We start from the raw sequence: 23,623 nt of genomic DNA on the forward strand, positions 1-23,623 counted from the left end.
AGGCAGCCTGTAGTGGGTGTGGCCTGTTGGGTCCCTCCCACAGCTTTGTTCTTTGCACAGGCTATGTACAGTACAAATCTACCATTGTACTTTATGCCTGCTCTGCATATCAGTCTCATTTTAACTTTATGCAGCAACAAAATAATGTTTTATGGGTATAAGAAAATTCCAAAATAGACAGACCTCTCTCCGCCGCGAGGCCCAGCACGTTTGCTTAATCTTCCAAACCACCGCAGCCACCAGCAAGAGCGACAGGAAACAGCTAAAGAGAGATAATCAGATAAGAGATGAAAATATTACACTAAGATACAACAAAACAATCACTGAGGACAAACACTAAAGCAGATGTAAACCCAAAATCCCATGTATTCTTTAACATGTTAATGTCATTTCAGAAGTCATTTGCAACCTTTTTTAAATCTGCAGCTTTCATTCAAATAATCCCTGGTGATCCTGTCATGAAGGTCCTTGTTCAGGTGCTTCCTATTATAGGGTGACAACTGTTCTATACATTTTAATGAAGAAAGGAGAGCCAAAACCAAAAGATGAGAGTCCAAAATGTCCAACACATTTCAGGGGCCAGACACACCCACCATTAGTCAGGGACTAACGAGACGAAATAACGACTTTGGTGGACTCACAGGGGGTTATTTACTAAAACTGGAGAGTGCAAAATGTGATGCAGCTCTGCATAGAAACTAATCCGCTTCCAGTTTTTATTGTCAAAGCTTAAGTTAGAAGCTGGTTGGCTACCAGGCACAGCTGCACCAGGTTCCAAGTGCACCAATTTTAGTAAATCTCCCCCTATGTGTCACCTCACATGCATTCATATGTAGGAAATGAAGGTGGAATTGCCTTCAAAACTGCCTTAATGTTCCATGGCATAGATTCAGCAAGTTGTTGGAAACATTCCTCAGAGATTTTGCTCCATATTGACATTAGTTCCTGTTGCCCATCATCTCGAACCAGTCTGCCCATTCTCCTCTGACATCAACAAGGCATTTTCATCCACACAACTGCAGCTTACTGGATATTTTCTTTTTTTTGGACCATTCTCTGTAAACCCTATAGATCAGTGGTTCTCAACCTTTCTAATGCCGCGACCCCTTAATACAGTTCCTCATGTTGTGGTGACCCCCAACCATAAAATTATTTTCATTGCTACTTCATAACTGTAATTTTGCAGTGGGAGGAGTAGTGCCATGTCATTGGTGTCAGTGGAAGGAGTAGTGCCCCATCACTGATGTCAGTGGGATGAATAGTGCCCCATTGTTGGTATCAGTGGGAGGAATAGTGCCCCATCGTTGGTATCAGTGGGAGGAATAGTGCCCCATCACTGATGTCAGTGGGATGAATAGTGCCCCATCATTGGTATCAGTGGGAGGAATAGTGCCCCATCGTTGGTATCAGTGGGAGGAATAGTGCCCCATCACTGATGTCAGTGGGATGAATAGTGCCCCATCACTGGTGTCAGTGGGAGGAATAGTGCCCCATCACTGGTGTCAGTGGGAGGAATAGTGCCCCATCGTTGGTGTCAGTGGGAGGAATAGTGCCCCATCGTTGGTGTCAGTGGGAGGAATAGTACCCCATCGTTGGTATCAGTGGGAGGAATAGTGCCCCATCGTTGGTATCAGTGGGAGGAATAGTGCCCCATCGTTGGTGTCAGTGGGAGGAATAGTGCCCCATCGTTGGTGTCAGTGGGAGGAATAGTGCCCCATCGTTGGAGTCAGTGGGAGGAATAGTGCCCCATCGTTGGTGTCAGTGGGAGGAATAGTGCCCCATCATTGGTGTCAGTGGGAGGAGTAGTGCCCCATCATTGGTGTCAGTGGGGGGAGTAGTGCCCCATCATTGGTGTCAGTGGGGGGAGTAGTGCCCCATCACTGGTGTCAGTGGGGGGAGTAGTGCTCCATCACTGGTGTCAGTGGGAGGAATAGTGCCACATCATTGGTGTCAGTGGGAGGAATAGTGCCCCATCATTGGTGTCAGTGGGAGGAGTAGTGCCCCATCATTGGTGTCAGTGGGAGGAGTAGTGCCCCATCATTGGTGTCAGTGGGAGGAGTAGTGCCCCATCATTGGTGTCAGTGGGAGGAGTAGTGCCCCATCATTGGTGTCAGTGGGAGGAGTAGTGCCCCATCATTGGTGTCAGTGGGGGGAGTAGTGCTCCATCACTGGTGTCAGTGGGGGGAGTAGTGCCCCATCACTGGTGTCAGTGGGAGGAGTAGTGCTCCATCACTGGTGTCAGTGGGAGGAATAGTGCCACATCATTGGTGTCAGTGGGAGGAATAGTGCCCCATCATTGGTGTCAGTGGGGGGAGTAGTGCCCCATCATTGGTGTCAGTGGGGGGAGTAGTGCCCCATCATTGGTGTCAGTGGGAGGAATAGTGCCCCATCACTGGTGTCAGTGGGGGGAGTAGTGCCCCATCACTGGTGTCAGTGGGAGTAGTGCCCCATCACTGGTGTCAGTGGGAGGAATAGTGCCACATCATTGGTGTCAGTGGGAGGAATAGTGCCCCATCATTGGTGTCAGTGGGAGGAATAGTGCCCCATCATTGGTGTCAGTGGGAGGAATAGTGCCCCATCATTGATGTCAGTGTGGTGGAGGGGAGAATAGTGCCCCATCGTTGGGGTCGGGGGGGGGGGGGGAAATAGTGTCCCATCGTTGGTGTCAGTGGGGGGAGGAATAGTGCCCCATCATTGGTGTCAGTGGAAGGAATAGTGCCCCATCATTGATGTCAGTGTGGTGGAGGGGAGAATAGTGCCCCATCATTGGGGTCAGTGGGGGGAGGAATAGTGCCCCATCGTTGGTGTCAGTGGGGGGAGGAATAGTGCCCCATCGTTGGTGTCAGTGGGGGGAGGAATAGTGCCCCATCATTGGTGTCAGTGGGGGGAGGAATAGTGCCCCATCGTTGGTGTCAGTGGGGGGAGGAATAGTGCCCCATCGTTGGTGTCAGTGGGGGGAGGAATAGTGCCCCATCGTTGGTGTCAGTGGGGGGAGGAATAGTGCCCCATCGTTGGTGTCAGTGGGGGGAGGAATAGTGCCCCATCGTTGGTGTCAGTGGGGGGAGGAATAGTGCCCCATCGTTGGTGTCAGTGGGGGGAGGAATAGTGCCCCATCGTTGGTGTCAGTGGGGGGAGGAATAGTGCTCCATCGTTGGTGTCAGTGGGGGGAGGAATAGTGCCCCATCGTTGGTATTAGTGACACAAATGATGGGGCACTATTCCTCCCACTGACACCAATGATACTTACTTTGCTGACCCCTGCTCCAGCCTGGGCTCGCTCTCTCACTTACCTGTCAGCTGTCTTCCTTCTCTGGCCGCTCTCCTCTTCACTCGCTCCGGCAGCTCCCTCGGTCTTCTTTGATGTACGCGCGCTGCCGCTCGGCTCCTCCTCTCCAAGCTCCACCTCCTCGCCGGTGATTGGCCGCCTGTGTGCCTCTCCTGAGCTACAGTTCCGGTGGCCAATCAGCGGCGAGGAGGTGGAGCTGCTGAGCGATCCCGGAGGTGTGGCCAGGTGACAGCAGCGTATCATCCCGCCCACACATCGCCGTAGACTGCAGCGGTGTCTCGGTTCCTAAGACCATCGGAAATATGTGTTTTCCGATGGTCTTAGGCGACCCCTGGGAAATGGTCGTTCGACCCCCAAAGGGGTCGCGACCCCCAGGTTGAGAACCGCTGCTATAGATGGTTGTGCGTGAAAATCCCAGTAGATCAGCAGGTTTGCAATACTCAGACCAGTCTGTCTGGCATCAACAACCATGCCATGTTCAAAGTCACTTAAATGTTTCCCATTCTGATGCTCAGTTTGAGTACTACAGTATTAGTAAATCTCCCCCAAAGGGACTAGTCATTAAGCAGATCTGTAAAAAGACTGACTTGAAACCTTCATATCCTACAGCTGATTTTATCGACACAGCAAAATACATTAGGAGGTTCAGGGCCAATCTAATTACAGATTGGCACTTTGATTACACCAAAGTCCTTATTTTGTTTTGTTTTAAAATCTGATGAAAGTGGCGCGTTTCAGGCCCCGAAATGTATTGGGTGTTTTGTGTGCTTAAATTCTTGAAGTAGTAAAAAGCATATTGGGTTCCATTATCTGTTGGTTTTGGTACTGATTTCCATATTATTATGGTTTGAGTCAAACCACCCATCAAGAGAAGTTGTAATGCATGGGAGCTGCCTGACCAGAGCCAGTGAACTTGTCCAAAAGTTTCCTTTAGTTTTTGAAGTCTCAGCACTTTCTGAATATGTCTTTCTGGACATAGTGCTCTTGTGTTGTCACTAGGATTGCACAGATACTGGTATCGGTGCCGATACCAAGTACTTGCACGTGTAAATGCTCCTGATAACCGAACCAATAGGTTTGTGGTGAGATTAGAGCCCATACAAGATTAATGGGCATAAATTGCACTGCAAAGAATCCTGTCTTTCTATGATGGGATCACATGGGAGCAGTGGGGCAAACCGCATGTGATTTTGACAGGAATCGCATGCAATTCTTTGCAGTGTGATTTGCGCTCATTAATTTTGCATAGGCTCAAATCTCACAGCAAATGTATCGGTACTCGGTATCGGCAAGTACTTGACCGAACTTATCAACCCTAGTTGTCACCATGTCACACAGGCCGTTTCACCATATAGATATGGTTCATTGTCATCACCATCAGGAAACCCACCCAGAGGAATGCCATGCAGCCATCGCTGGAATGAATTTACACATGAAGTGGTTGCAAAGAAGCTGCAGGAGATCAACCCCACCGAGATGTAACAAAGGATAAGTAAAAGGTGAAAACAAGGATTATATTTAAATAAATAACAATGCTCAGAACAAACTATTTGTTTCTACATTAAAGTGGTTCTAAGGGCAGAAAATATTTTACCTTAGCATGGAAGTCCAGTCAAAAGCTAACTACACTTAAATGTACTCCCACCCTCATTCTATGTCATTGTCTACCTACCCTGTAAAGGAAAGATATGTATAGTTATCTATTCTGAGGGCACTCCGGTATGGTCATGTGATCTCCTCAGCGGCTAACTTCAGTGAAGAGAGAACGCCAACAACGGCTGCAGTGCCTGGGAAGTGACACCACGCAAAAGTTTACTATGGGACTTCCGCTGTTAGCTGACTATCCTCTACACTGAAGCTGGTGCTGGGACCTGATCATGTGACCGGACCAGAGTTCCTTCGATTAGGTAAGTATATACATCTTTCCTTTACAGGGTAGTCAGAATAAGCTTAGATGGGGTTAGATTTAAGCTTAGTTAGCTTTTGACCAGACTTTTACTTTAATGCATTCCCTGTATTAAGGTGAAAAGAAGTCCTAGTAATTGTATCGCCCCTTCACCTTCCTGTATACATGCCTACCTCGATCCAGTGCTGTGCCCATCTGCAGTAATGCTGGCCTGTGTTCCTCTTTTCACAGTACACAGAGGCAGGAGCATTAGCCATTGGCTCAATCAAATCCTATGAGGAGGGGGCAGGGGGGGGGGAGTGAAGGACCAAAAAACTGCACTGTGTCTATGGACACACACAGTCCAGCTCGGGAGCGAGCCTACAGGTCCGTCCTCAAAGTTTGAGCGGACAGGGAGACCCTAGAAAAGGAGGTTCAGGGCTGATCTGTGCAATACCAGTGTACAGAGCAGGTAAGTATAACACATTTGTTAATGTATAAAAAAAAAACAAGCTTTTTACAACCGCTTTAAAAAAATCACTCCAAGCAAAAAATGAATCCATCCTTCTTTCTTTTCTTAGTTTATTTTATGTCTTGGGGACACCAGAGAGTTCTCCCAGGTATACATGAACAGAGTCAGAATTATGGCAAGGAGATCTCAGGGCTGGATTATGCAAATTACACAAGAGACTAGGGGCTGTCTCAGCACACATAACTAAAATGTAATTTTTGTGACTCTTTAGTCACATGAATATGTCATTCCAGGCTAGACAATCTGAGGCCTGTTGCATACGGGAGTAAAAAATGCTGAGTTTTTTACTGATCTGAAATGAGACATTGCACACAGCTGAGTAAAGATCAGTGATACAGCATCGAGTACATAGCAGTGAAACAAAAAAAAAATTTTTCAGTTTACTCGCTTAGGCCTCTTGTACACAGGCATCAAAAATATAAATGAGAACATTACAATACTGGCAATGAAGAAGAATATTGCTCATCTATACGTTTACACACCTTTACTCACCTATACTCAACAGTACTCAGGTCTTTACACTGAGTTTTTGTGCCCTTGCACATGGGTGTCACAAGTTGCTGAGTATATATCAGTAAATTATGATGCCCATGTGCAAGGGGCCTAAGCCGTTCCAAGCACCAAGTGAAATCAATCTATGGACTGCTAATATCAATCAGAAAACTAAAGTGTCCCCAACTTGTGTCATTTCCCACGATCCCCTGCAGCAATTATCACCTAATAAAGTAAGAATATTATACCAGGCTCCTCTCTCCTCCAGCGTTGCTGGAACTGAAGGCTTCTAAAATGTTTGCCGACAATGTCATGATACAATTTAGATTTTAATTTTACAAACGGAGGCAAGTTCTTTAGTAAAGTGACATATAATAAGCCATGTCGCCGAGCGGAGGGAGCGAGCTGCAGAACACCCACACAGCGCCGGGTGATTGATGGCGGCTTAGCTGGGGAATAAGAGACGAAGTTCAGGCAAACCGCTCCTCCGCTTTAATGCAATAAGTCGATTTCCACTTAATGGACAGAGCCAAACATCGCAGTCCCTTGAGCTTGAAGCGCAATTTACTTCAGAGGGTGAATAGATGGCAGAGAAACTAAACAAAGTTCACCACGTCCCAAATGAAGAGCGAAGAATTTTAATACGGCTCTCATCGGCCAGAGAAAGTACTTGGCGGAATGACCCTCTCGGAAGATATGATTATGACTGCAGGAAAACATAACAAGTAATGTTGTTGTAGCACAGGAAGGACACAATGTTCCATCCTACCATTACAGAGATCTTATAAGGTGATCCAGAGCTTGGTGATGCATTTCAGAGTGCAAACAAAAAAAGACCTTATTCTCATGAACAGGATAAATGGGGGAGTTTTTAAAAGGTTGTGATCATCAACAAAGGTACAGAGTATGAGATCCTCATGAAAACTAAACATAATATACAGATGGTAAGACTTACCTCTGAAGGTTCTAAGAAACCAAATATAATGGAAGATGCAACCTATGAGAAACTGTATCTGTCTCTCCACGCATGTGTAAAATTGGTTGTGCTTGATGCTCGGGGACCAGTCCAATGTCCACTTGAATGGTAGGTGAAGTTGGTGTGTTCAGATAATAAACAAACATTTTGTTGCACAAGTACCCATAGGAGGATAAAGTACTATTGTGTTAGACAGCGAGGGAAGAAATATTTTGACCAACCGTTTATTGAAAACCCCAATGACGTATTTATGACAACGTTTTAAAAAAACTGGTGTGTGTGACAGAGATTCTCTGTCTAATAGAGCAGGTGTCTCCAAACTACAGGCTGCTACCAGATTTTATCAGGTCCGCAGCAAACCTGGCTGGCTGGCACTGGATATGCCAGTCTGTGTATCTCAATACAGAGTCCGGCACATCCACTGCTAGCATGATATGCCCCATTTCCCAACACAGATCTCCACTCACACTGTGGTTGGTTGCTAGGACCCCCAGCATCTGAGCAACCAGTGACACGACTGCCCCACTCCCAGCATTTACAGGAGTACTGAGCCTCCTTCTTCAGGATCTACTCCTACCTCTTGGCTTCAGTACCACTGCTCTGCCATTTGAAAGGGAAGAGTGGACTCTGTTGGGCACTCCTGGATGTAGGAACAAACTCTGCTGAGCACTCCTGGATGTAAGTAAGGGCTGTACTCTGCTAGGCAATTCCGAGGGTAAGAGGGGACTCTGCTGGACAATTCTGTATGTAAGGGGGAACTTTGCTGGACACTCACAATGGGGGGGGGGGGGGGTCATCGATTAATTTAAGTTGTATGCATTTATTTATAAAATTATTTTTTATTTGCAATAATTTGTAAAATATACAATGTGGCCTTCCTACTTACAAGCTTGAAAGTCAATAGAAGATAGGGAATTCACCGGATTCCCTTCTTGCCGTTTGTCCTTACTAAGCCAGTATACAGAATTATGCCATAGAGGACAAGAATGATGCCTGATCCCCTTCTTGTCTCTACTCCCTACTACACTAACATGGGTCCATAAAAAATAAGGATGAATCCTATTCCTATTCTTGTCTCTCCTCCTTACTACACCAGCATGTAGTACTGGTCCATGGAGGATAAGGATGACACCTGATTCTCTTCTTGTCTCACCTTACTACACCAGCATACAGCATAGGTCAATAGAGGATATAATGAATCCTGATCTCCTTCTGGTCTCTCCTCTATACTACACCAGCAAAGGTCCATAGAGGATACGAATGTCGCCTGATTCCTTTCTCGTCTCTCCCACTTACTACATCAGCATGTAGCATGGGTCCATAGAGGATAAAGATGATGCCTGATCCTCTTCTTGTCTCACCTCCTTATTATCAGCATGTAACATGGGTCAATGCCAGTGTAGTAAGAAGGAGAGGCATGGAGGATAGTAGGAGTCATCCTTGTCATCTATGGACCCATGCTACATGCTGATGTTGTAAGAAGGAGAGACAAAAAGGGGAACAGATGTTATCCTAATACTCTATAGGAGGGTTGTCTGGAAATGTGTAATTGGTATTAACAAAAAGGTCGAGACATTTCTGCCTGTTTACTATACCGGTACATTACCCACCTATGGGAACCTCTGTGACAACACTTTTGGATTTTTTCTGACAACACCGTTTTTTTGAAGAAATGTTCATTCTGTAGCACATCTCGAATGCATGGCCATAATATTGAATATCTGTTTTATTATGCTTTATCAAATTTGATAGAAATTGTTCTATACATACATAGTGATCTGCTTATGGGACTTCTACACTTCTCCATCTGATCATCACCTTTCTATTAGAAGTAATGAGCCATCAAGTGAACTAATCCAAACTCTTCCTACGCTCCATGACCATTCTCCAGGTAGAAGTATTAGCTTCGAGTCCGGGATATTAATGGTCATACACTGAGCGCTGAGCATTGGTATCATCCCGCTGTAAAATTATTTTTTCCACTTATACACCCAGAGATGTGAATGGCTGGCAGAGTGAGGCGGCTTCATCCTGTATGCAGAATAATTTGAGGGCACTCTTTATCGTCAGCCCATTTTGCTGCTTGGCCTGCTATGTTATCTACTCGATTGTTGAAAATTCCAAATTGCTGGATGGTAAGTGAAGGAAGGCAAGAGAAAGTCTGAGCCAACTTAATAGCGCTGGAAGTTATCGAGTCATTTGTGCACTCGACGGATTTTAAATAGATCTGTACAAAACACATCTCGCAATTCTCCTTCCCGCCGGGGATGAAGAAGATCCCTCTTGCAGCACAACGGTTATTGCTGATATTCAGAGAGGGGAAAACGGGTGCAATTTAATCGCTAAACTGAATTCATGACCCCGAAGCTAAATGTTTTCTGTATAATATTACTTTTCTAATGGCAGCCATTACTGTACATCGGACTGACAGTGACCTAACATGAATGTGACAATTCAGTATGATGGCGAAACCAGGTTCCAGACCCAGTGCCAGGATGATGTCCTTTAGCACCCAAGGCAAAAAGGTCACAATGTGCCCCCATGAACTGGGAACTTCTTCAGCAGCATTAGCTGCAAATCCTGCCTTTTTTGCACCCCTTCCTGCTGAAAGTGTGGTCACCTCTTCGGCAAACCCCTCGGCCAGGCTCTGCCAAAACCACATCCTCAAAAATCAGATATTAGAGGACCTCGAGGTATAATTTTTCACCTTGGGTAGAGTGTGGAAGGGTCAGGACCTCCAATGGACTCTTACTTCTGTGTTGAGGATGCAAGTGGAAGTTTATTCTATCTCCTGCATATTCCATCCAAAACAGAAAATTCCAGTTGGAGTTCTAATTTTAATTCAAGCTTGCTGCTATTCTCCCATGATCAATTGCAGGTAGATTACTAGAAATTTCACATTCTGAATCACGCCATATCACTCAGTCTCCTTGCTTTAAATATGCATCTCCCCACACAACAGAAGCAGACTGAGATGTGAGAAATTTTGGAATAATGACAGGTACAAAAAAATTGAAAAGTAGTGAGATTGATGGAGGAAGCTAAGAATTCCTGGCCTGTGGAATAAGCCGAGGATTAAATGTTTTCAAAAAATCACCATTTTTTTAAAAGCTGATCAACAGCCTTCCACAATTGTACAGGCTGTTCTTCTGTATTAAAATTGCTTACTCTGATTTTACTGCACACTGTGAGCTTCTTACAAGGTGCATTAGAAGCTGCAGATACAGCGTGCCTCATTTCCTGGTTGGAGGACCTCCAACATCATCTAGCCTTATCCACTCCAGCGTTATTGTCCCTAGCCTGCCCCTTTCATACACCATAATGGTCAATACCCAGAGTGGTTGCATGCTAATTCAGCCTGCCTTGGAATACCTAGTCATCCCAACTGGAACCCAACGATCAAGGTATTTTGATATTTGGTGGTCTACTTGTTGATTACATTGGGCCTTAAGTGCAGCCCCTGACATATCCAGAAGGTTGTACTATACTATGTGTAAATGACAACATACCCCTCTTAGACCCCACTCACATATATTTAGTCCGGTGTGTTACACATGCACAGTGACATGCGTTAACATGTGGTGTGGTAAGGCAGCTCATTCATTTTAAATGGGCAGCCAAAGTACCACACAATGGACCAGAAGCTGCACCTACACTATTTGTTTTGATGCATCATACCACAACATGATTATACAATACTGTGCATTGCCATGTGTTGCAGGCAGGAGCATTCCATTAGTGCGCTGGGGTTCTATTCAAAATGAATGGAACTGCAGTGTACTAATTGGTGCAAAGGTGTGACCCTAAAGAGTTATCTTCTCCAGCATGAGCAAAGTGACATTGTCTCTAATTTTCTCTGCAGCTCTCCCTCTCATTTCACAGGGGTGGACTGAGCCATTGTAGGGATATTAGTAAGAGCACCACACAAGCAGACCACCTCCTGACATCCCACCTGACTGGGGCTGTATAGGAACTGCAGGAGTGGGGACCCACTATGTACTACGGTAGTAATCAGATTCCTCTGGTATAGCGATTCAGGTGGCATTTTAGTAGCTGGCACCTGTAGATTGATGGGCCAGTGCATCGATGGCTTGTTTCCCTGGTGGAGGCTCAGAGGGCTGTACACACAGAGGTGGCAGGCCACATAAAGGCCATGGCATACACCAACTCAACACCAACTCAACTCAACCTGTGTGTAGCACAGTAAAGACCTGGAGGAGACATGTCTCACCCTCATGCTTTCTAGTTGGGTCCTAAGCCCTGCTCCATAGAAGCCATGGTTTCCATACACTGCACTGATGATAGCCAAAAAGCCTTAAACAGCTATATAGAGCTTTTAATCAATGGCTCTATAGTATTAGACTGTATCTATTATACACCAGCAGTTCTGGATGTAGAGTTAGCCATTAAGGCATAAAGGAACAATTCTCATGCCTTTGACGTCGGTCCTGAAATGAGAAATATTCCTCTTATTTTTGGGATATGTGGTGAAATGAGGTATGTGAATACCTTCTGTTTCAAGAAGGATCTACTGTACTACTTACTCTATGTACATTTCTAAACAGTTGGCAACAATGTTTCCTGATGCTAAATTTTTTCTCTATAAACCACTGATGTCTTCTTGTCATCTGTACAGTCATAGGTATCAAAGTTCATCGGCCTTGATCTTACATATATGAGATCACCTTTAAGACATCCTTTCCCCAAACTACTTAAAGTAGAACTTCATTCTCTCACTCAACATGGACTATTTTTATTCCTTATGCTGCTGGCATTAGTAAATAGATAGGAAAGTATATCATATTTGCTTGTTTTAAACTTTTTTTTTTTACATTTCTTCAGTTACTTCCTGGTTTCCATGCGTAGGCAAATGATATCACACATCCCAGGAGCCTTCAGGAGGGGAGGGAGGGTTCTCAGCTCAGGTATTGGCAGATGGATTCCAGGAAGTAAATGCTACATGAATCATCATCTGCCCTTACTCAAGATGGCCACTGCCAGAAATAACAGGGGGTGTTTTTTAAAAGTAATTCTCAGCAAAATAAAGCATGGAGACATGGATGAATGGATGGGGGAGTTTGCTTTGAAAATTAACCATGAATTAAATAGCATTTTTGGTTTGTGGTGCTCAGATGCAGTTCAGTTCCACTTTAATTTCAGCATTTCCAATCTTTCATCTCTTTCTGAATGAGCTATTCCCCTCGTACGCCCCCATCTCAAGTTTCCATGTCCTTTTGAACCCCCGTAGTCTAGACAAGGCCTCATCACTGACGCCCTACTGAAAGAGTTTGTAAACTCTGGTGCCCTCTCTATGGACTTAAGTTGGGCACACAAACCACAACAAACCCATCTGCTAAACAATAAAAAAAAAAGCTTAAATACCTTTTCTTAATGCGATTTTTGTACGTCACATCATCACGATCCCTCTCCTTCACTCTGTATGGCCCAGGTTAGTGGGCGGGGTTTGTTTTCAGCATGTCACATGTCTTGGTGACATCTTTGTTGCTTATTTTCATTCTCTAACCCCAGCCGTGAAAGGCAGTATGCATAAAATGTGATCATCTGACTTATAACATATAAAAATATAATGAAAGTTTATCCTGCACAGCTTAATTGTGCATTTTATTTAGGGTTTGAGGTTTTTCAGCACTTTACCATAAATAACTGGAGATGGCATCAGGTATAAAATGCAAAACAGCAAAAGCTCCCTGGAGGTGCCACTGTCACTCATGTGCTTAGAATTAGCCAGGCAGGCATTGCTGTATGTGACATGGGACAGCTGAATAATTGAATGAGACACAGCACACATGGTAGAATGAGAGCATGCACAATATTGTGACAACACTGCATAAGCTGGATCAGCCTGTAGATGGTTTCTACCAGGGACATGGATGTAAAAGTGACTGAGAGAATAATTAGGTATTTTTATCCACACTGAAAGGTTTTTGAAGTAAAGGGCGCACATAGTTATACTAATTTTATAGAGGGGCTTTTATGATTAATTTGTTTTTGGGTGTACAGACAGTTTCAAATATTTTTAATACCCATACCAAATATTTAAGATGAGGAGAGCTAGACAGAGGAGGGAGCAGATTCACCGAAGAGTGCAGAGTATGTCAGGAGAGGAGAGTAAAGCTGGCCATAGCCAGTTTTTTTTACTCAGCCAGTGAATGGATGGGGTATCCCCATCATCACCATCATGGGACTTACCGCAGTCAGAACACCTTAACCAACAAATGCAGCTGCTGATCGGGGAATATGTTCCCCTGCCAAACCCAATACATTTTGCTCTGTCTATGGCCAACTTTAGATAGAGGTGCAGAGTAGTTCTGGAGATTAGAGAAGTAACAGAGGCCTCCAGCAGGTCAGATTATTTCAGGAGAGAGACTAAGGCTGGCCATACATTATACAATTATCTGCAGATTTTCTGCCCAATTTCCTTTAGATTTACCTTCAACTATGTAGTGCAAGGGCCTGCCTAATTGGATACAACTGAAAGTGTTGTTTAGGTTTGTCCTCCTATTATATGGTTTTTGGTAAATCTAAACCAAAAATCTGCAGATAATTGTATAATGTATGGCCAGCCTAAGGCTGCCCATACACTATACAATTTTCTTTAGAAAATTCCTTTAGATTTACCAAAAACCATATAATATGAGGTCAAACCTAAACAACACTTTCAATTGTATCCAATTAAGCAGGTGCTCTACACAGCTGAAGGTAAATCTAAAGAAAATTGGGCAGAAAATGAACAGAAAATTGTATAATGTATGGCCAGCCTTATGCAGGCCATAGATGGGTCGAAAATCGGCCGAAAATAAAATCGGCCGATTTTCGGATCGTTAGTGGGCGATTTGGTCGGCCGTTTTTCGGTATTTTGGCCGTTTTTTTTTTCCGGTAAAGTTGGAAAAAAATCGGCCGATTTTGCCGATCGGCCGATTTTCGCGGCAATTAGTGGGCAAATCGGCCGATTTTTTACCGATAAAAAATCTGCGCATGAGCAGTGACCTGCAAGAGGAAGACAAAAAGAAGAAAAAGAAGAAGAGGAAGACGATGAAGAAGAGGATGAAGAAGAAGAAGAGGAAGAAGAAGAGGATGAAGAAGAAGAGGATGAGGATGAAGAAGAAGAAGAGGATGAAGAAGAAGAAGAAGAGGATGAGGATGAAGAAGAAGAGGATGATGATGAAGAAGAGGATGAGGAAGAAGAAGAGGATGAGGAAGAAGAGGATGAGGATGAAGAAGAAGAAGATGAAGAAGAGGATGAGGATGAGGATGAAGAAGAAGAAGAAGAGGATGATGATGATGATGAAGAAGAAGAGGATGAAGAAGAGGATGAGGAAGAAGAAGAAGAAGAAGAGGAGGATGAGGATGCAGAAGAAGAAGAAGAAGAGGATGATGAAGAAGAAGAAGAGGATGAGGATGATGATGAAGAAGAAGAAGAGGATGAGGATGCAGAAGAAGAAGAGGATGAGGATGATGAAGAAGAAGAAGAGGATGAGGATGAAGAAGAAGAGGATGAAGAAGAAGAAGAAGAAGAAGAGGATGAGGATGAAGAAGAGGATGAGGATGATGATGAAGAAGAGGATGATGATGAAGAAGAGGATGAGGATGAGGATGAAGAAGAAGAAGAAGAGGATGAGGATGAAGAAGAAGAAGAAGAAGAGGATGAGGATGAAGAAGAAGAAGAAGAAGAAGTAGGATGAAAATAAGAAGAATTCCAGTCCAGCAAAAAGTGTCTCTGCAGAGAGCTCCGCTATTTCTGACAGTTCTCTGACAGTTCCTTGACATTTACAGCGGTTGAAACATTGTATCTATTTGTTTCCGAATAAAAACATCTGTATCCTAAATGGAAACAAATAGATACATTGTTGCAACTTCTATAAATGTCAAGGAACTGTCAGAGAACTGTCAAAGAAATAGCAGAGCTCTCTGCAGGGACACTTTTTGCCGGCTCTAGACGGGTAGAAAATCGGCCGATTTTTTTTACCATTGATGGTAACGTCGGCCACTTGAACAACCGATTTTTCGTGTTTTAAAAGAAAAATCTGCAGTTTTTTTCCCCATCTATGGCCTGCAATAGATAGAGGAAGGGACTACATTTTTACAGCAGACTCAGTGCCGGATTAAACTCTGTGGCAGCACCAAGGCATTTGAAACCTTGGAGCCCCTTCACAGATTTCTCATGTGCATGTTCTAGTGGGAAAACATTGAACATGTATGTAGGTTGCACAAAAAATGTTTTACAAACTGACAGCTACAATTAGATGAGCTTTTAAGAGACAAAATATAATGTGAACCTGATGTCTGTGGTTTATACATTTTAAGCTGTTATACATTAAAACAGTATTTTCTCTATAGGATATAACTGTCAAGTTTTTGATTCTTTGAGTTATTTTTTGTAAACAATTTAAGAAAACTTTATTGTAATTTTCTTTCAAGATCAAATCAATATTATTTTGATCTGTTGTTGTAGGGCCTTTAAGCGGCATGGGGCCCATAGGCCGGTGCCTACTCTGCCTATCTGGTAATCCGGCAGTAAGCACACAAGGGGCAGGCACATTACAGTGCAAATCAGATCTTACCTGAAGAAGGTGACAAAGAACTGGACCAGGTCCATGATGGTATTGTGTTGGGAGAAGGCAATCTAAAAAAAATAGAGGAATGAGTCAGAGCAGGTTCTCATATGTGTGTATACAGTCTGGTTAACATTAGGAAAAACTCTTAGCTGAAAAATCTGCAGTTCAACTCAAAACCCTTGGACAGAATACAACTGACAATGCGAGAATTTAGCTGCTAGAAGAGGGCAAGTAAACATGACATAGTCCTTGGCAATTCAAACTGAGATCCCTTTATATTGTAAAGCACTGAGCAAATTGTTGGCGCTATATAAATCCTGTATAATAATAATAATAATAATTATGATGGCAAAAATCCTTAAGTAAAGGGTACTGTAAAGATGGCCACAGGTAACTCCATTTTTTTGATCAGCGGGCTGACTGAAAACAAAAACTGAATAGATTTCCCCATCCACATAAGCGAAGTGGATTGGCAAATCCACCCTGCTGTGCTATTGTATTCTGACAGTGGACACTGCTCCTCCGATTGGCTGCATGTGCTGACTGAACAAAAATGTACCAACAGTGCCGTTCAGGAAGAATCGATCATAGAATCAACTCCTCTCGAACAGGAAAGGCTATGGATAGAAATTCAGCTGATCCCTACTGAACCAACTGAATTTCAATCCATCTATGGCCAGTTTCAGCGAGAAATACATATCAAACCAATCTGTAGATCCTGGAATATGGTCATCTGAACTTAAGCTGACCGCATACTGTGTGAACTTCCGCCAGTTCCCAATGAACCAGCCAAAGTTCACTTTGTGGGTAGCCCTGTTGAAACCCATCTGGCTGACTTCCTGAGACAGAAAAATGGAATGAGCTGTGCAGAAAACTGTTGGCCAAACAGAGGTTCAACCAGATGCAGTCAATGTTCAGGTATTTTGATATCTGCCCCTGGCGGCTGGCAGAATATAGTATCTCAGCAAGAGATTTCTCTATTCGTGCTATTGAATCCACAGGTTAAATGGAAACTATCTTGATTTTTCTGATAAAACTTCTAAGTATCCCTATTATCTGTGAATGTGATAGACAGCCTCCTCATCAACAAGGAAGCTTGGGAAGGGGTAAGCAAAGGTAAATTATACAGAAATAGTTAATTCTGAAATTTAATCTGCATATATTCTGCCTCTCCCCCATAAACATGCTAATAAGATTTTAATAAACAAACTTTATTTTTTAATGGCATTCCTTTAATTAGACCCAGTGATGTCATTACGAGTCTCTGTGTGTCTCTATACAGAGCAGGCAGATCATGGCTGAGGGGAGGAGCCGGCAGTGTGCTGTATATAGCATGAAATTGAAATTGCAATTGTTTGATAGAATTGCCACTTATATGGGTAGCTCAAAGTGTATGTAAATCTAAGCACAAAATGTAATATATTGCAGTTTTCCAGTTATTAGGTGCTGACAGCTGAACTAGTTTTCTTTTTCCAAGACCTGACTCCACACATGATACGTTTCACCCAAAATCAGGGGGCCAAGCATGATCCCTTACCCTGAATGAAATGTGTCAGTAGAGTCACAATTGGTGGAACAATTAAAGAAAAGCCATATATTGATGTAAAACAAAGTACACAAAATTTCGACACACAATATCTTCTCCAGTATACAGTAAGTTTTATTTCATGTCATCTTGTCCATAAAACAGTAACTTTATGCATTTTCAGTTATGACTTAGGCCAAAGGAGCCTGAAATAAAAGTTACATCAGAGAATAAACTGTGTGCCCGCGTTCACATATTTGGTCTTGCACATCCTGAAAAGGAAGATTAGTTTTGTACACCATAAATGAGGAGGAGGGGTGAAGTTTACCGTGGAGTGATATATCCTTGGAATTTATTCATATAGTAGCATCAATAAAGTTTATTGAAACTCAAAAAAACCAACAGTGAGCGTCTTTGCCTTTAGTTTGCCTGTAAAAAATCTTTCTAGATGCCCTTGATTTGTCTTTTTACTCTTCCGCAGGTTTTTTTTGTCCGGCTCACCCGCTCGGAGCTGACCATATGTTCTGAGATACATCCGGAGCTCCTCCACCTGACAGCTAGGTCATCAGCTGCATATCCACCCCACAAGCACAACCTTCCCCACAAATCACCTCCAAGCATGCAGCCAAACACAAGTCCCTCTCAGAGGCTTTAAAGTTGGATAACATATGAGACCATAGTGCACGAGGTGAGCAAAGCCAACTCCGTGGCTGTTGAGAGCCAAGACTCAAATGTTGGCATCCCAGCGCTAAATGGGAGAATTGACATTCAGCTCAGGATAAACTCTATGTCTGGGATAAAAATGTCATTAGGATGGAGCTCAGGAAAATGTACATTGAACGCAGGAGAAGCATATAATATTAGATTAGTCCGAGCGCTGAGCGCCAAGTCATAATGATAATGTGGAGTGGTCAGTTCCATCTGCAAGAACTCTGCTCCAAACTAAAACTTTTCTCTAGTATCTTTACAAAAGGCTTAATGATTTTGAGACTCCTTTAAGCCATGTTTTAGCTCAGCTTAAAATGTTGTTGTCTCGTTATTGGAAGGAAATAAGATCACTTTGTCGGTTTTGCTACACTGGGAATATCCAGAGTGGAAGAACACAGCCAATTTAGCGAGTTCTAGTAACAATCTGTTTTCCTTGTAGCAGACCTTTCCGAGCTGCCCACTCAGGTCGGCAGAGACCCCGGTGTATTGGGGCTTGTTCTCCGCACACCGTCCAGCCGGGTGACATTTCAAACACAAATTCATTTCTCAAATCTGTGTCATCGGTTTGTTTTATTCGTTTGTTTGCGGCGCTGACAGAAAGGCCACCTTATGAAATGTTAATGTCTGGCTGAGGGGGGAATTATCCGCAGTGTAATGATACAATAACACTCCGACACTGGCAGCTCCTGCCGTGCCCAGCCCTCCGTAATGTGATTATTCTCTATCACCGGGGACAGGGCTCCGCCACAAAGTTGGTACAGTGTTACAAATTGGATGCGGTTATTATCAAAGGCTGAAACTGGGGTGCGTTTAGCAGAGGAGAGAAACCACATGAAAAATAAATGCCGAACCTAAAATACTGTTCAAATAGCCTTATATAAAAAGGGTCAATAAACAAAATTGGCTTATAAGTTACAGAAGAGCAAGTTTGTAAAACTAAAAGTTACAAATAAATGCAGGGACTGCAGTCCTTAATACTGTGAAACGTCCTCACTGTTTTGGTAGCCAGAGACCATGTGACCTAGGTCTGAGGAACTTACACTGTAAAGTCTTTACCACAGGTACACAGTTATTATACATAGCACTGACCTATTCCATATTCCATGATGTTGTACAAAGCATATCAGTTTCTAAAAGAGAGGAACGTGCACTTAAATGTCCCACCAAAGTCACACTTTATTATTAATATAGACGTACTTATATAGCTCTAACATATGCTGCTGTGCTGTACAAAGAACATAGAGCCAATCACATCAGTCTCTAGACCCAGGGAGCTTATGCTCCAATGTCCCACCATAGTCACACATTATTATTATTATTATACATTTATATAGCTCTGACACTGATACTGCAGTGCTGTACATACTGTAGTCATGCCAGTCTCTGCACCAAAGTTTCTTACACTCTACTGTCCTGACACAGTCACACAGTTATTGTTATATATATATATATATATATATATATATATATATATATCTATCTATCTGACATATTCTGTTGTGCTCTAGAGAAAACCAAAGTACAATGTACACTGTACACTATATTGCCAAAGTATTGGGCCAGCCCTCCAAACCATTGGATTCGGGTGTTCCAATCACCTCCATGGCCACAGTTGTATAGAATCATCACCTAGGCATGCAGACTGCTTCTACAAACATTTGTGAAAGCATGGATCGCTCTCAGGAGCTCAGTGAATTCAAGTGTGGTGCCGTGATAGGTTGCCACCTGTGCAGTAAGTCCATCTGCGAAATTTCCTTGCTACAGCATCATGGTTTGGGGCTGCTTTGCTGCCTCAGGGCCTGGACGGATTGTTGTCATTGATGGGGAAATGAATTCCAGAGTTTATCAAGACATTTTGCAGGAAATCGTACGACCATCTGTCCGCCAACTGAAGCTCCGCAGAGGATGGGTGATGCAACAGGACAATGACCCAAAGCATACAAGTAATTCAACAAAACAATGGCTGCAACAGCACAGAATACGCCTTCTGGAGTGGCCCAGTCAGAGTCCTGACCTCAACCCGATTGAAATGCTGTGGCATGACCTTAAGAGAGCGATTCACACCAGACATCCCAAGAATATTGCTACACTGAAACAGTTTTGTGAAGAGGATTGGTCCAAAATGACTCCAGATCGTTGTGCAGGTCTGATCTGCAACTACAGGAAATGTTTGGTTGAGGTTATTGCTGCCAAAGGAGGGTCAACCAGTTATTAAGTCCAAAGGTTCACATACTTTTTCCTCCCTGCACTGTGAATGTTTACATGTTATGTGCAATTAAACCATGGCAACATCTAATGTTTGTGTAGTATTATGTTCAGCAGACTGTGTTCTTCTATTGTTGTGACTTAGATGACGTTCAGAGCACATTTTATGCCCAATTCATGCAAAACTCCACGTAATCCCAAGGGATTCACATACTTTTTCTTGCAACTGTCGCTAAGTAGTCCGCTACTACATGTGGAATGCACGGTGTCAGGTTTCTATTCGCAAAAAAGTCCTTCCTGTTGAGGTGGTGGTGCATAACATTCTGGGTGAGGTTGGGAAAATTCAGGGTCTTGAGAAGGACGGGTGGTGGCCGGGGGCATGGACAAAGGCGTGGAGGAATGTCAGGTCCCCGTAGCTCCTGTCTGTCAGTCTCTGGGGGGCATGGCTTCTCTGTCCATTCACGTCCCCTAGATTTTTGCAAGATCAGATTTTTGAAAAAAGGCTGCATGCATGGGAAAAATGTTTAATTGTTTCTTAGCCTGAGGGGGTGTAGCTTGGTGTAGGCAAAATAGACAGTTGACTTCCCCGACCTACAAGAAGAGGACTGGGAAGACATACAATTCAAATTTCTACATTGACTCTATTTGACACCTGTCATGTTACTTACCCAGGGCTATCTGCTGATTGTTGGCAATGCCCCAATTCTCCAGCTGATTTCACTCATGTGTTCTGGCATTGTACAGCGGTTCATGTGGTTTTGGTCAGAAGTGACTAACTGCACTCTAGATGTTTTGGTTTTGCCTGTACCGATGACAATTTCTGTATGCTTACTGGGATTGGTCCCGATTATAGCATTCCGAACCTTACTTACTTTCCTTTTATTTTACGCCCACAAGGCGATCATCTTACACTGGAAGAAATTTACAGCACCCACCTTAGCCTCTTAGAGAGCCCTGGTAAGTGCCATAGTTTCATTTTATAAACCCACATGTCCCAAAAAGTTTGTTAGGGCATGGCAAAGCTGACTATCCACACCCTTCACAAATACCAAAGTGTTCTCCTGTTTAATCTCTTCTGTTATACTGCTGTACTTACTGAATTGTCCTTACTGCCTTGTACTGATTAGTCTGGATAATATACCCTGAATGTGCCCCATGATGTTTCTGCTGTTTGTTTTTTATGGTCCTGTGCATATTTACTCATACGGCATTGAAGGAGTCACTTCAGATAAGTCCCCTGTCTGGGGACCAATATTAGTGTCCTTTCTTATTTAACCTGGCTCTATATATTTGCCCATGCTTGTTCATTCGAGCTATGCCATCCCTGTGTTGAGGAGCAATTGGGATTGGGCAGGTGAGAGGTGGGGGACTTTGCCGTTAATAATTTTTTTTTACTTTTGTTTTGGTCTTTTACTAGTTTGTATATGTGCACAATTGGTAACTTCGTGAAATGGCTTATCAGTATCTTGTTTTTTGTATTGGGGCCCTGCATTGCTGAATTTTGGCTGGGTCACTTTGTGCATATTGATTTTTTTTTTTCATTTTTCTTGGCACCTATCAGTACAAAGTTTGCAATTTCTTAAGAAAAGATGGGGAGCCCAACTTACTACATTGTAAAAAAAAATGTGCAAAGAGCAACAAGTACAGCCCTGTTTTACTTGAATTGGCCATCACTAGGTGGTCTATTGGGACTGAACAGTTCAGCAAAGCTTGGACAATTGCTGAGCTACTAGATGGTAAGGTGTTCCGTGAATCCCCCCCCCCCCCCCTTGACGGAAGCATAAATTGAACACAGAAAACAAAATGGCTTCTACTTGCTTGTGCGGAACATAACAGGTGCAATAAATGATCCTTTGTGGTCATATCTGATTATCTGACTGTACAAGATTGACTCGTCTCTCCTGATAGCGGTTTAAGCATTGTAGAAAATCAGCAGGTGATAAGGCTCGACTTTCGACAAAGATGACAGAGGCAATGCATCGCGCCACGCTGCAGTGTCGTTTACCTTTGTTAACCTCGTGTTATCTTACTTCTCAACACCATAATAGTTGAGTGAGAGCTGCTGCGCTAACAGTGGCAAATTATAGTCATTTCCAAATCTAAGGGTGATCAGAAAACAGAAGTGTCATTTCAAGAGGACAAGCAGTGGCATAAAAATAACCATATCAGCCCACACGGCTGCTGTGGTGCTGAGGGGTGGAAGTGGCCCCATTAGGAGGCTACTGAAGCAGTTTAAACATAACAAATCTGTGTGCATGTGAAAACAACGCACATCCGATACTATAATATTGGAGAATGAAAAGGTTGCTGTTGACACCGACCGTGTACCTCCTGTGACATTTCCGGTCAAGAATGGCTGACATCAGATGTACAGGAGGAAACTTCAGAATCATTGTCGCCAGTCAGATATACACCTTTGCAGGCTGTGCAGTAAGGACAATCTGTTTAGCTGCCTTAGTAGTGCATATTTATTACCCTTAGAGCTTCTGGTCATCCTAGCCAGCACTGAAATTAACCCTGTATGTCTAACAGTCTTTAACAGGGTGTAAAAATCCTACAGCATCTCCTCAGCTAAAAACTAAAAGCTATGGGGCCCCATGATCTGCTGTTATGCCCCTTGTGACATGCAGAAAAAAGAAATGGGAGAAGTGCAGGATTATCTCCATACTGGGCCCTCTGATGATAGCACCTGGGCCTTGGAAGGGTGGAATGAATACTATACACTGTCACTGTACTAATGACACTGGCTGGGAAGGGGTTAACATCTCTGGGTAATCAAGGGGTTAAGTGTGTGCCTAATAAGTGTTAATGTGTGTATTGTGTGCTGCTTTTTGGTAAAAATCCCTTTGTTTCTTCTTCCTGCCTTACAACAGATTGTTCCCCCTGTACAGAGCTCTGTGCCATTTCTCAATATAGGGCTCGGGGCTGTGTTTGGAGGGACCTGCTGACAAAACCCTGCTGTGTACAATCACAGTGGGAGTCAATGGGCGGAGGGAGGGTCTGGGGGTTCTGCGCCCCGAACCCAGAAACCATCAGCAATATACACTTGTACCTGTTTATCTATGTTCAAAGTCAAGAATTTATAAAGCTTGTCTGAGCTGTCAGAAAAAGGGGGTGGGAGCTGAAATTACACTCTGCAGAGCTCAGTGAGGAGAGCTCTGAGAGCTGATTAGAGGGAAGAGACACCCCCCTCCACACAGGTCACATGAACAGAGCAAAGGCTGTCAATCTGCTAGAGGTCCCTCCCATCACAATTTTTCTCTTGGTGTTAGGAAAACTTGTCAGAAGTGACTCATGCTGATACCAGAGGAACGAAGCAGCAGACAGAAATGACACCTAGTTTTCTGGATTGAGACAAGTACACACTATAGAGGGATATGCTTTGTTCATATTTTATGTCTGAGATTTACAACCACTTTAAGTAAAACAGCACCAACA

General features: G+C 43.5%; 1 protein-coding gene across 2 annotated transcripts in view; it reads right to left on the reverse strand.

Moving 5' to 3' along the window:
* ATRNL1 (attractin like 1) overlaps nt 1-23,623 on the reverse strand; it is an 857,293-nt gene that overhangs the window by 308,146 nt on the left and 525,524 nt on the right. For both annotated transcript variants that reach the window (XM_089653036.1, XM_089653035.1), the window contains exons 25-26: nt 15,754-15,815; nt 184-262 (exon numbers count right to left, since the gene is read on the reverse strand). In XM_089653036.1, coding sequence (XP_089509162.1) covers nt 184-262; nt 15,754-15,815 — 141 coding nt within the window. The remainder of the gene's footprint in view (nt 1-183; nt 263-15,753; nt 15,816-23,623) is intronic.

The sequence above is a fragment of the Staurois parvus genome, unplaced genomic scaffold (genome assembly GCF_062004578.1).
Source record: "Staurois parvus isolate SC_StPar_1 unplaced genomic scaffold, SC_StPar_1.0 ptg000697l, whole genome shotgun sequence".
NCBI classification, from domain to species: Eukaryota; Metazoa; Chordata; class Amphibia; order Anura; family Ranidae; genus Staurois; species Staurois parvus.